General features: G+C 42.7%; 1 protein-coding gene across 1 annotated transcript in view; it reads left to right on the forward strand.

Annotated features, from left to right (window-relative positions):
• The window catches only part of LOC115161268 (zinc finger protein 385C), a 144,893-nt gene that overhangs the window by 51,768 nt on the left and 79,458 nt on the right, over positions 1–13,667 (forward strand). Inside the window, exons 2-3 of the mRNA XM_029712108.1 lie at positions 7,511–7,659; positions 12,229–12,352. Coding sequence (XP_029567968.1) covers positions 7,511–7,659; positions 12,229–12,352 — 273 coding nt within the window. The remainder of the gene's footprint in view (positions 1–7,510; positions 7,660–12,228; positions 12,353–13,667) is intronic.

The following is a 13,667-nucleotide window of genomic DNA, read 5'->3' on the forward strand; positions in this document are numbered from 1 at the left end:
GTGGGAAGCTTGTGGAAGGCTACCTGAAACGTTTGACCCAAGTTAAACAATTTAAAGGCAATGCTACCAAATACTAATTGAGTGTATGTAAACTTCTGACCCACTGGGAAAGTGATGAAAGAAATAAAAACTGAAATAAGTCATTCTCTCTCTATTATTCTGACATTTCACATTCTTTAAACAAAGTGGTGATCCTAACTGACCTAAGACAGAGACGTTTTACTAGGATTAAATGTCAGGAATTGTGAAAAACTGAGTTTAAATGTATTTGGCTAAGGTGTATGTAAACTTCCGACTTCAACTGTACACACACAGAAGACGCGCTCAGAGTAGACTAGACACACACAATACGCACACACACACTCAACCCTGCTCCTTCTCTAGTTTCCCAGCTGCCAGCTGATCTGGGAACAGCATTCTGTCACCATCTTTATGAGGTGCAGCGAGAGAGAGGGCAGGAGGGAGGGAGGGAGAGAGAGAGAGGGAGGAAGGGAGAGGGAATGAGAGAGAGAAAGAACATGTGGGGCATAAACCATCCTTTACAGCCTGCTTTTATGTGCCTGTCTGAGACACATCATGGTTTTATTCTCTTTCCCCACTCGGGACAGACTGATGAGTGCTAGTATTTACAGGGGTAGAGATTTGCTGGGCCATCATCTATGCGGGTCGTCTACTGTATATGGTGGTGGGCACATAGCCTCATACAGTATGTGTGGTGCTGGGTACATAGCCTGTTTTAAAGCTAATTTCCCATTTTACCATGGGGCAGAGAAAACATTTTACAGTTTGTATGTGTCTAATTGCAGGAAATTAGGTTTTCAACATTTTCTCTCAGCCCCAGGGCAAAATGTGTAGAATTACCCGAAATTAGCTTTGAAACAGACATTTTACACTTTTTGTAATGGGGTTGAAAGAAAATTTGAAGTTTTAAAACTAATTTCCTGCAATTAAACACATTTTGTCAAGGCTTGGGCCTTGTTCTTATGCGATCTGAGTGACTCAAACATTACAAAATCAAAGGGGACACATGCCAGCGGTGGTGCGCCGCTGCTAAATGCATATATGGGGAAACACTGCATGTGTGTGGTGCTGGATACCTAGCCTCATGTGTATGGTGCTGGGTACATAGCCTTGTGTGTGTGTGTCATACTGGCTGTACCAGACATTAAACTGTTAGTTTGTTTCTACTCAGCCACTGTTGGCAGGTGAGTCACACTCTGTCACCAGGAGATCAGCCAATGATTGGCGACCTCTAATGGGCTGCCTCAAGCGAAATCCCAAAATGTTACCGGTAACTTTCAAAATCATCGAAAACTTTCAAGGACTTTAGGTCATTTTCATAACATGTAAAATATTAAATAATAATATAATTTTTTTTTAATTATGAAAAATAGAATGAGAAAGCAGCAAAACATTATTCTAAATATTGCCTAACCCATCAACTTAGTGAATACCGTTGGTGTTTAATTTGAGGGTTTCAGCATGGAATATCCTTTATATTTTTACACGCTTTTATTTATTTTACTATGTGAATATGTCTTTGTTGTAAGTGTTTTGATGCCGAACTGGTGGCAGTTGTGAAAAAAGGAAATCGTTGGAGTTAATTGCAAATTCTGTCATTGTTGATAAAAAATGTTTTTCTTAATTAATTACCCTTACAAAGTATCACACGAAAAAAATCACATTCCAGCAACATAGCACCCTGCATCCAACTGCTGATTTGCATCTGAAGCTAAGTGGGGTCGGTCCTGGTTGGTCCCTGGATGGGAGCCCAGATGTAGCTGTAAGTGGTAAGAAATAAACGTGTGAGGAAAAAAAAGTAATGTATGGGAACGGGAAAAATGAACGTCTAATCAAATAAATAATAAGCTTCATGTGAAATTTTTCACTCGTGTCCAAAAACAAATGACATTAATTTTTCCCTTGTGAATTATTATACATTTTTTCTCACATGTTTATTTTCCACCACTTCCAGCTACATCTGGAAATCCAGGGTCCTATCCTGCTTAGCTTCAGAGGCAAACCAGCAGTGGGATGCGGAGTGCTATTTTGCTGGATTGAATGTGCCGGCAGGAAAGAGGGAAGAATTTTGTTTAATTAAGTATCATCCAAAATAAATCACAGAAAACTATTTTTTGCACCCATTTAAAATGTATTTGTTCTCACATTTAAAAATGATTTCCTTGCAATATTTTGTTTTGCTATCAATACTGTTGGGTTAATGTTTTGCTTTCAATATCATTATTTTGTTCTCGACTTCAGAAGTTTTGCTTGGTAAATGGCACAAAAGTAACTCACTCACTAGAGGATTGCAGCATATAATAACACTATTACTCCATTAAAGGTGTTTAAAGCGGCAATTTTTTATTGAAACATTAATAAAGAGGACTCCCCGCCACAGTTTCAGTGAAAACCTGATGAATGGGCTGGAGAAATATAACCACTCTCAAATCCATAGACTATGCAATGGATGCAAAGACTGACCATCCATGATATAAAAAATATAGTTTTAACCATATTTTAACAGTGGTTGTTTACATTTACTTTGTTTACAAACATTGGAGTTAAAAAAGCTTATATTATGAGTTCTGACGGGGTACAACAGTTGAACTAAGCTCTTGAGGCATTTATACATTATGTTCTTCAAGAATCAATGGGCACATGTGTAACGGCCGCCTGAAGGAGTAGACCAAGGCGCAGCGTGGTTAGTGCTCATCATGGATTTATTTTGATCTGAACACTGAAACAAAGAAACCAATAATGACAGCCAAACAGTTCTGTCAGGTAAGTAATACAAAACAGAAATTAAACCACCCACAAAACCCAAAGGAAAACAGGTTACCTAAGTATGGCTCCCAATCAGCGACAACGATGTACAGCTGTCCCTGATTGAGAGCCATACCAGGCCAAAACAAAGAAAAACAAAACAGAAAAAAGGACATAGAATGCCCACCCTAGTCACACCCTGGCCTAACCATAATAGAGAATAAAACCCTCTCAATGGCCAGGGTCGTGACAACATGTCATGAATTTCAAAAGGATGTAGCAACTAAGGATAGCCCCTTTAACAGGCAGTGACTATCAAACAGCAAAACGATGTCGCTATTTGAACGTGATCCATTATCGTGCTCCAGAAAATGTATTCTCTCCACTGTTCCGCAAATGTCCCGCAAAATGTTTTCCTTGTCCCGCATTTTGGCTTTTTAGATGTGGTCACCTTAATTCCACCGGTGGAAACATTGCTACTGCAACATGTTAACACCATCTTTTCACATGTGAGGAAAATAGTATTATCTCATTAATCTCAGCACACTCAGGATCAATGCACAATTCAATTTATTAAGGCTGAGCTTTTGATCGTCAGACCTCCTCAAGTGAAACTGCAAACTTGACATGCGTTTTTTTTCTAAGGGTAGGCTATTTTCTCTTGAACCCTACATTAAGTACAATAGGTCTGTCTATATACTAGATAGACTCTCGCTCTCTCTCTATATATATATATATATATATATATATATATATATAAAAGTTATTCAAGAATAAATTACCAAGATTTACATAGATTTACAAAAATCTGTTAATTACCAAATTTACAGAAACTTATGGTAACTTTGCGGTAGTTTTGCAACCCTAATTGTGCTGGAGAAACAGGCGGTAGCTGGCTCTTATGTACGCTTCTGTGAGTGTATGTACTTGCTTGTGAATGATTGTGTGTGTGTGTGTGTGTGTGATTGTATGAGTACACTTGCTTGCATGTGTTTTTGGTAGACACCACAGTCAATAGAACATGCTCTGGGTGGCACAGCTGGCCCTCTCCTGTGCCAATCACTGATCCCACTTTAGAGCCACCCATTGCTCAACGTTCGCTCACTACAGGGCAGGCACTACCCAACTACCCACACAGGTGCCAGGCAAAGAGAGTGGACAACCATTGCCAGGGGCAACTCTGCCAAACCTTAACCGAACTGGCCGAAAACCACTTTGTTAAGCGGTTTGTGGTATCCAGATGGGTTGGTCCTCATTCTAAAAGCTTCCTGTGTATTATTATATGCAGGTTTTCATTCGAACTGATTCCATAATGATAACTTACTATCTGAGCTGCTGAGTTAATGGTTATGTGGATGGGACTGCCATATTTGTTTCCACATATTCAAGGCTATGTAACGGCCCAGTTATTTCCCCGAAAGCTACAAAGTAGTAAGGAATCGTCGAGCTCTCTCTTTTTAGGTGTTCTCATGTTGCCTTTTAAGCATGTTGTCAAAGCTAGCTAGCAACACCCTCCCTCCGCCGATTTGCATAAACGTGGGATTTTCTGATCTCTGGTCGCCGAGCTCATACTCTCCAACTGTTACGTCGCTTAATGTATCCTTGTGTCTCCTCCCTTCATTGAAAATGAATGGTTTCGTTGTGAGTTCGCTAGAGGTAATGCCTTCTGGTTTTAAATGGGACAGCTTTTAATACAATATATGGCATTTAGCAGACGCTTCTATCCAAAGCGACTTAGAGTCATGCGTGCATACATGATTATGTATGGGTGGCCGAGTGGGAATTGAACCCACATCCCTTGCAAGCGCCATGCGCTACCAACTGAACCACATGTTCTACCAACTGAACCACACAGGACCACTTCTTAGCATGAATGATTCACGCAGGGCTAAAATACGACGCAGTGTTTACCCTGCCGTTGTATAGGGCTCTGTTCCCTCTGCCTAAAATGGTTTGGCTTCAATTGGTTTCAATTGAACATTTTGGTTAAGGTCCTAGATGCTAATTTGGGGGTCTTTGTGCCCCGTCCTGGAAAATGATCTAACACTTGCATAAGGCTATTCAGCTTACTCATACAGTAAGTGTTCATTCAGTGCCAGCCCGGCAACCTTATAAAAACATCCAGGCTACCCTAGTTGTCACACAACCTTGAAAAGCCTCTCTCTTTATCATTCATTTTCATTCCATGACTTAGCTTCTTTCATAATATTCCTTCACTCATTTCATGTGTACAGTGAATTTCAACTGAGCTTCAAGTTTAACCTCCACAACTGTAACGAGTGCGCTGAGAGTCGGGAAGCAAGTTCAGGGAGTGAGTGTTTTAATAAATAAAACAATGACCACGAAACACAAACAACGCACCGACATGAAAACAGTCAATAACACCTGAGGAAAGAGCCAAGGGGGTGACAGATATAGGGAAGATAATCAAGGAGGTGATGGAGTCCAGGTGAGCGTCATGAGGCGCAGGTGCGCGAGACGATGGTGACAGGTGCGCGAGACGATGATGACAGGTGCGCGAGACGATGGTCACAGGTGTGCGGGATAATCAACAGCCTGATGACCTAGAGGCCGGAGAGGGAGTATACGTGACAACAACTAAATCATTATCATGTTAATTATGGCGCTATTATCGTTTGAAAGCACAAAGCAAAATATTAGTATTTGTGTTTATTATGGATCACCATTAGTTCCTGCCAAGGCATCAGCTACTCTTCCTGGGATTTTTAAAACAAGAGTTCGATATCATCCATCCCACCTCTTTTTAGTTCCACAATAATTAGTGCTGTAGTACATTCATTAAGGCTATGTGAATTAACGGAGTTCTATTTGACCAAATGAAATGTTCAAACTAGCTTGCAAGCCCCTTCAAATTCTTTAATCGCACATGTATTAACTCTGATCAATTTATCATAAACCAACATTGCAGCATTACAGTACCAACTACCGAGTCGTGACACTGCAAGATAAGAATCATCTTTCGGCTTATTTCTAATAGATCACATACTAAAGTTTATTCCTCAGACGAACAAACCAGGAATAGCTTTCCTTTGAAAGCGCGTAAGTAACATTGATTCCCTGATTACACAAGATTGACAGACAGCAAAGATGTGGAGCTTATGTTATGAAATTAAATCAAGCTTGGTACAAATGTCGCTGAGTCATCTGCGTATAAGCTGATCAACATATCTCAAACCAACATCGCACCATGTATTGTAAACTGTCATGGTCAAAACATATTGATGCAACAGTAGCTAAGATGGGGAGTCTATCCATAATAAAGCGCTGCTCTGCCCTCTTAACAACGCTATCATCAAGGCAGGTCCTACAGGCTCTAGATTTGTCGCACCAGGACTACTGTCCAGTCGTGTGGTCAGGTGCCACAAAAAGGGATTACAGTTGGATAGCTACACGGATAGCTAATATTCATAATATGCATGTCAATTTCTCCTGGCTCAATGTAGAGGAGAGATTGACTTCATCACTACTTGTATTTGTGAGAGGTATTGACAGGTTGAATGCACCGAGCTGTCTGTTTAAACTACTAGCACACAGGTCAGACATCCATGCATACCCCACAAGACATGCCACCAGTGGTCTCTTCACAGTCCCCAAATCCAGAACAGATTATGAGAGGCGCACAGTACTACATAGAGCCATGACTACAAGAAACTCTATTCCACATCAAGTAACTCACGCAAGCAGTAAAATCTGATTTAAAAAACAGATAAAAATACACCTTATGGACAGCAGGGACTTTGAAGAGACACACACACAGGGACAGACGCATGCATACACACACACACGATAACATACGCACTATACACACGCACACATGAATTTTGTGTTGTAGATATGTGGTAGGATAGTAGTGGCCTGAGGGCACACACTTAATGTGTTATGAAATCTGTTGTGAAATGAATTGTAATGTTTTTAAAATTGTGCTGGGATGGAACAAAAGACTGCACATCCAGATGCTCTCCAGAGCTGGAGATGGATATCGAAGTAATGGAGAGGTTGTGAGATTTCCTCTTGAACTTCCCGCCATAAAGATGAACTGTGCACTTCTGCCCCCTTGTGGTTGTTCTGGAAACATTCACACTAAGGCTCCATAAGCATTGTGTGGCCCACGTTTGAGTTCTATTACCATCGTGTACCCTACTCTCCCCCACCACTTCAATCTATATAAAACTCCATCGAATGTAAACACATTTTAAGAGCCATTTAGTTGTTGCACATATGCGTTATCAAGACTGCTCCTTTTAGAAATGATTCATTGCATGGGGCAGTATAGCATTTTGTAAGAACATGTGAAGAATTTGTGTATATGCAAATAAGGCACATATACTTTTCTTTATTTTATCAACAAAATATTAAACAAGTACCTGATATAGTAAGAAAATGTATACATTTGTGCATTATTAAAGTGAGATTTGAAAATAAATATCATCCCTGAATCCTCTCCAAAATGCCTGAACTCCATTCATTATGTTGTCCATGCCAGGGCAATGTTTTATGTGCTATAATTCAGTCAATATTTGATGGATTTGAACAAATGTAGAAGTTTGAAGTGTCTTTATCCATTGTCCAACTGTTACACTTATCAGTATTGTATTTGAACCTTTTACAATTTTGACGACCATTGCTACAATAAAGGAATCTTAATCTGGTTGATGCTAAAATCGATCTTGTGTCTCAGCCTTAACTGATCGTAATTTATTTACCTTTGGTTGAACTCTCCCAGGGATGAAGAGGCCCAGGAGCCCCGCGCTGCTGGAGAATGTCCTCCCGCCGAAGGGCGAGGAAGAGGAGGAGGATGAAGAAGAGGAGCGAGCCGCCCCGGGGCGGAGGCCTAAGCGGGAGAGGAGACAGAGCAGTGTGACTCTGTGTGAGGTGTGTGACATCCATAGGAAAAATAAGGACATGTCTGGCTCTGTGTGTGTGTCTGCGTGCGCACCTTTGTGTGTGTGCGCCTGTGTGTGTCTGTATGTGTTAGGGATACATACGATACAGGAATGATACTTTTAGTTTAAAATGATTCGGTGCGATTTGGTATGATTAATGGAACGATTCAATACGTTTTGATTTGATTCGATGTGCTAACATTTTTTGCAGGAACATATTCATTTTCCATTCTAAATTAAAATCTGATACTGATTGAGCTCAGGAGCTGGGCCTTCAGAAAGTATTCATACTCCTTGACTTAATCCACATTTTGTTGTGTTACAGCCTGAATTCAAAATGGATTAAATAAATATCAATTCTCACCCATCTACACACAATACCAAGAAAGTGAAAACATATTTTTTGAAATTTGTGCAAATAAAGAAATATCATGAGCACTTACCACGCTGCACCTTGGTCTCCTCCTTACGACGGACGTCACAGAAGATCCCACCACAAAAAGACCAAGCAGCGTGGTCCGGAGCAATGGACCTGGGAAGACATCCTGGACGGAAAGGGATCCTGGACGTGGAAGGAGATCCAGGTTGGATGGCATCGCCTCCCATGGGAACAGGTGGAGGCAGCGAGAGCAGAGCGGCGACGAGACGAGGAACTAGCACGGCAACGACGGAAGCACGAGAGGCAGCCCCCAAATGTTTTTTGGGGGGGGCACACGGGGAGATTGGCAGAGTCAGGGTGGAGACCTGAGCCAACTCCCCGTGCTTACCGTGGGGAGCAAGTGACTGAGCAAGCACCGTGTTATGCGGTGATGCGCACGGTGTCGCCAGTGCGCATTCACAGCCCGGTGCGCTCTGTGTCAGCGCCCCGCATTTGCAGGGCTAGAGTTAGCATTCAGCCAGGAAGGGTGGTGCCAGCTCAGCGCTCCTGGTCTCCAGTTCGCCTCCAGTGAGTCTCTCCAGTCTGGTACGCCCTGTGCCTGCTCCTCGCACTTGTCCTGAGGTGCGTGTCACTAGTCTGGCGCCACCTGTGCCAGCTCCCATGCATCAGGTCTCTAGTGCGCCTGCCCAGTCCGGTGTGTCCTGTTCCTGCTCCTCGCACTCGCCCTGAGGTGCGTGTTACCAGTCTGGCGCCACCTGTGCCAGCCCCACGCATCAGGCCTCCAGTGCGTTTTCCCAGTCCAGAGCTTCCGGTGACAGTTCCCAGTCCAGAGCTTCCGGCGACGTCCCCCAGTCCGGAGCCTCCAGCGACGTTCCCCAGTCCGGTGAGACCTGTTCCGGCTCCACGTAAGAAGCCTCCAGTGATGATCCATGGTCCGAAGCCTCCAGTGATGATCCATGGCACGAAGCCTCCAGTGATGATCCATGGCCCGGAGCCTGTAGTGATGATCCATGGCACGAAGCCTCCAGTGATAATCCATGGCCCGGAGCCTCCAGTGATAATCCATGGCAAGAAGCCTGTAGGAATGATCCATGGCCCGGAGCCTGTAGGGATGATCCATGGCATGGAGCCTGCAGCGACGGTCCCCTGTCCGGAACCTCCTGAGACGGCCCACAGTCCGGAACCTCCTGAGACAGTCCACAGTCTGGAACCTCCAACGACGTTCCCCAGTCCGGAACCTTCAGCGATGTTCCCCAGTCCAGATTCTTCAACGAAGGTCTTCAGTCCAGAGTCTTCCGCGACAGTCTGTAGTCCAGAGTCTCCGGCGGCGGTCTGCAGTCCAGAGTCTCCGGCGGCGGCCTGCAGTCCAGAGTCTCCGGCGGCGGCCTGCAGTACAGAGCCTTCGGTGATGATCTACGGTCCGGTTCCTCCGACGACGATCCACGGTCCGGTGGCACAAAGCGGAGGGATCAGTGGGAGGAGCGGGGGCTACGCCCCGAACCGGAGCCGCCACCATGGGTAGATGCCCACACGGACCCTCCCCTATAGGTTCAGGTTTGTGGCCGGGAGTCCGCACCTTTGGGGGGGGGTACTGTCACGCCCTGACCTACGAGAGCCGTTTTATTTCTCTATTTTGTTAGGTCAGGGTGTGGGGTGGGCATTCTATGTGTTGTATTTCTTTGTTTTGGCTGAGTATGGTTTCCAATCAGAGGCAGCTGTCTATCGTTGTCTCTGATTGGGAATCATACTTAGGCAGCCCTTTTTCCCTCCTTCAGTGTGGGATCTTGTTTTTGTACAGCTCAGTTAGCCTGCAGAACGTGACGTTCGTTTTCCGTTGTTTATTGTTTTGTTTTAGTGTTCTGAGTTAAATAATGAAATATTATGAGCACATACCACGCTGCACCTTGGTCTCCTCCTTACGACGAATGTCACAAGACTTGCCATAACAAAGGGGTTGAATACTTATTGACTCAAGACATTTGAGCTTTTCATTTTTTATTCATTTGTAAAACTTTCTAAATGCATAATTCCACTTTGACATTATGGGGTATTGTGTGTTGGCCAGTGACACAAAATCTCAATTTTATTTCATTATAAATTGAGGCTGTAACACAACAAATGTGGAAAAGGGGTGTGAATACTTTTTGAAGGCACTGTATACAGGTGGCTACATACACCTGTATGCTGTGTGTAGCCACCTGTACTAAACCATAGGGCAGACAGCATCTACCACTATCAGATTAGAGGGGCCAATTTTGTCCCCCCCTTTTTATCTGTAAAAATGATTGCTGTCCTTGTTATGAAATTACAACTTTAACCTGTTCATGTAAAATTTACCACATGTACTGTTTAAAACTTTTTCATACCCAGGCAATCCCTGGGTGAAAAACTTGAAATTCACTACTTCAATTTATCTACTCGCTCTGCCCTCATATTTAGCCTCACATTTAAGTGTTTTACCATTTTCTTTTCAGGACAACCAGGGCTACATGTAGAACACAAAACTATTTGACATAACAGTTGCATTCATGAGATTTATTGACCACATAAATAATAAGGTCTGCCAAGCAAAAACTGGATTAATAAGGAATTCATAAGAATGCTGTATACACAGAAAAGGTTTTCTCAGTGGGAAATGAATATCCAACTAGTCAGTTATAATTGTGTGGACTTTGGTGCTTGTGACAGCAACTATGTGAGCTTATTACAGTGTTATGTGCAATTATTGTTTCTGATATTCTATTTAGAACCCTTACCTTTTAACAACTCTTGTGTGGTCTGTGAGCTTCATAGAGCAAAACAGATTACATGTGCATGTTCATGAGAGTTTCAGCTTTTCATGGTAGGGTCATTATAGTTTGACAAACCTTTCAGCATGTCTACAAACAGATATTTGTGAGAAGAACCTTTTTCGGGATCCACTCTTGTCTCAGAATCACTGCTGTTGTTCAGCCCTCATCAATCGCACAGGCTAATGGCTGGTATTGGCAGATGCAGAATTAATATACAAAATCCAATGCAAAAAAATATGTCTCTAGCTCAAACACACAATGTTAAAGAGGGGTTGGAAGCACTAAATCACACCGACGTGACCGTGGGATTCAAGGACTTTAAAGCAGAACTACCAAAACAATTTCTTATGCTAAACCTGGCAGTCGAAAAGCCCCAATCAGCAGTTAGATGTGCAATCAGCAAGATGTGTTGTGTTCACTTTGGTAGCCTACACAATTCCGCCGGTAAAACACAATTTTCTACAGCGCATTTACTAACAATGACCAAGCAAATTACATTGGTTGTCACCCAACTAATAAAGCCAATAATTTGACATTGCGAAAGCCATTTTACAAGCATTTGAATACTGAAGATGTACGAATATTAGATCAGGGATAGGCTCTTTTTGGCGCGAGCAGCTGCGTTCTGTAAGCACAGTTGTTATCTGACTTGGACATCAATGACTGTCATATGCATTTACGCATTTGCGTGCTTAGTTTGATAGCTACTGAAGGAGAGGACGCATCAATTCAGTCCCAAAAACATAGAGGTATTTTCAGCAGAGGGAAATAAAATTCTATGAGAAAAAACATTAGTGACCGGTGGTTCGAAATGCTTGAATCAATTTTCTGATCGAGTCATGCTACATTTAGTTCGGTTTGGGCTGGGGACGTTTTGTTAGTCCCCACAAGGTCAAATACTATTTCTAGGGGGTTTAGGGTTAAGATTAGAATTTGTGTTAGGGTTAGAATTACGTTTAGGGTTAGGAGCTAGGATTAGTTTTAGTGTTAGGGTTAAGTTTAGGTTTTTGGGTTAAGGTTAGGGTTAGGGTTAAGGTTAGTGTAAGAGTACAGGTTAGGGTTAGGGGTTAGGGGTTAGGGAAAATAGGATTTGAATGGGACTGAATTGTGTGTCCCCACATGGTTAGCTGTACAAGACTGTGTGTGCGTGTGCGTGTGGGTGTGTGTGCGTGTGACAGCGAGGAGCTATGCAGTAGCCTACCTGCTGGGAGCACCATAGTGAACGGACATGACCTACATTTTTTGTAATGTTGTTTTTTTGTCCAGCCTCTGTGTCAAGGTGGATACAAAACCACATAATTAAATATCACATATCATTCTAATAGTATTAAAAGTACAGTGTACATAGAATGTATATCTATGTGTAAAACCATCTCTCTTTTCCAAGGTGTGTAACATCCAGCTTAATTCATTGGCCCAGGCCCAGATCCACTACAACGGCAAGACTCACCAAAGAAGGCTTCGCCAGTTCAATCTCGCCAAGGCCTCCAACGCCACGCACACACACGCAGGTACTGGACACACACATCCACACATTTCAGTGTTGTGTGGCAGTTAGCTCACCTGGCTGCTCCTCTCTCTTTCTCTGCTGGTCTAGCTTGCATCTAGGTTGGTGCTCCCCAAATATGTGTGTGACTGTGTGTGTGTGTGTGTGTGTGTGTGTGTGTGTGTGTGTGTGTGTGTGTGTGTGTGTGTGTGTGTGTGTGTGTGTGTGTGCCATGACCTTGCTTCTTTGGAGAAGAGCACTCGAGTCTCGGTCACTTTGTGTGAAATTAGACCAAAGACAACTGCACCCTAGAAACACTAGGTAAAAAAACAAGGGGAAAACAATATATAACTAATCTCTCAAGAGATAGATAAATATGCTAAATTAATGTGTAGGTTGGCTCACTGCAAGTAAAAATCCTAAAAAGAACAAATATTTGAAGTAAAATAAAAGGCAATTTATTCTTCAAATTGCTGACTCACAGACAGCAAAAAGAGGTGTCTCGCGGTTGCTTATTTCTTATTTCCGTCATATCCCAACTTCTGTTTCTGTGACAAGCCATTAATTAACTGAAATCATCTCCCTGTGTCGCTCAGTCAGCCATACTGGGTATGTTCACAAGCACACAATAATGCAATTATTGTGAATAGTCAGAATAACCTAATAGTTTACATTGCAAGAAGAACGATTTCCCTAAATTAACCTATTTACATGGACACGTGAAATCAGGCTACTGATGGGACTTTGATTAATGCAGAAAATCGTTGCTCAAAATAAACGTTCTACCACAGCGACCATGTTATTTTTGGGAAGCCTATTTGATTCGGAGTTCGGACATATAAAGTTTGTATGTGTCACGTCCTGACCAGTATAGGGGTTATTGGTTATGGTAGTTTGGTCAGGACTTGGCAGAGGGTATTTGTTTTATATGGTTCGGGGGTTATGTGTATGTAGAGGGGTATTGTATTTATGTGTTCCGGGGTTTTTGGTGTATGTTCTTGTTTTGAGTTTCTAGGTTTTCTAGGTGTTGTATTTCTTTGTTGGCCTGGTGTGGCTCTCAATCAGGAACAGCTGTACATTGTTGTTCCTGATTGGGAGTCATACTTAGGGAGCTTGTTTTCACCTGTTTCTTTGTGGGTAGTTGTTTTTGCATTGCTTTCGTGTAGCCTGCGAAACTGTTGGACTGTCGTTTCTTTGTTTATTGTTTTTTTTCGTGTTCACTTTAATAAATAAATATGATGAGCACGCAACCCGCTGCGCCTTGGTCCCCTTCTCTCTTCAACGACGCCCGTTACAGTATGTGAAAACAATTTGCATACTTTCAGTTTTTACGAACTCAC

This window comes from Salmo trutta, chromosome 2, assembly GCF_901001165.1.
Source record: "Salmo trutta chromosome 2, fSalTru1.1, whole genome shotgun sequence".
Classification (NCBI taxonomy): Eukaryota; Metazoa; Chordata; class Actinopteri; order Salmoniformes; family Salmonidae; genus Salmo; species Salmo trutta.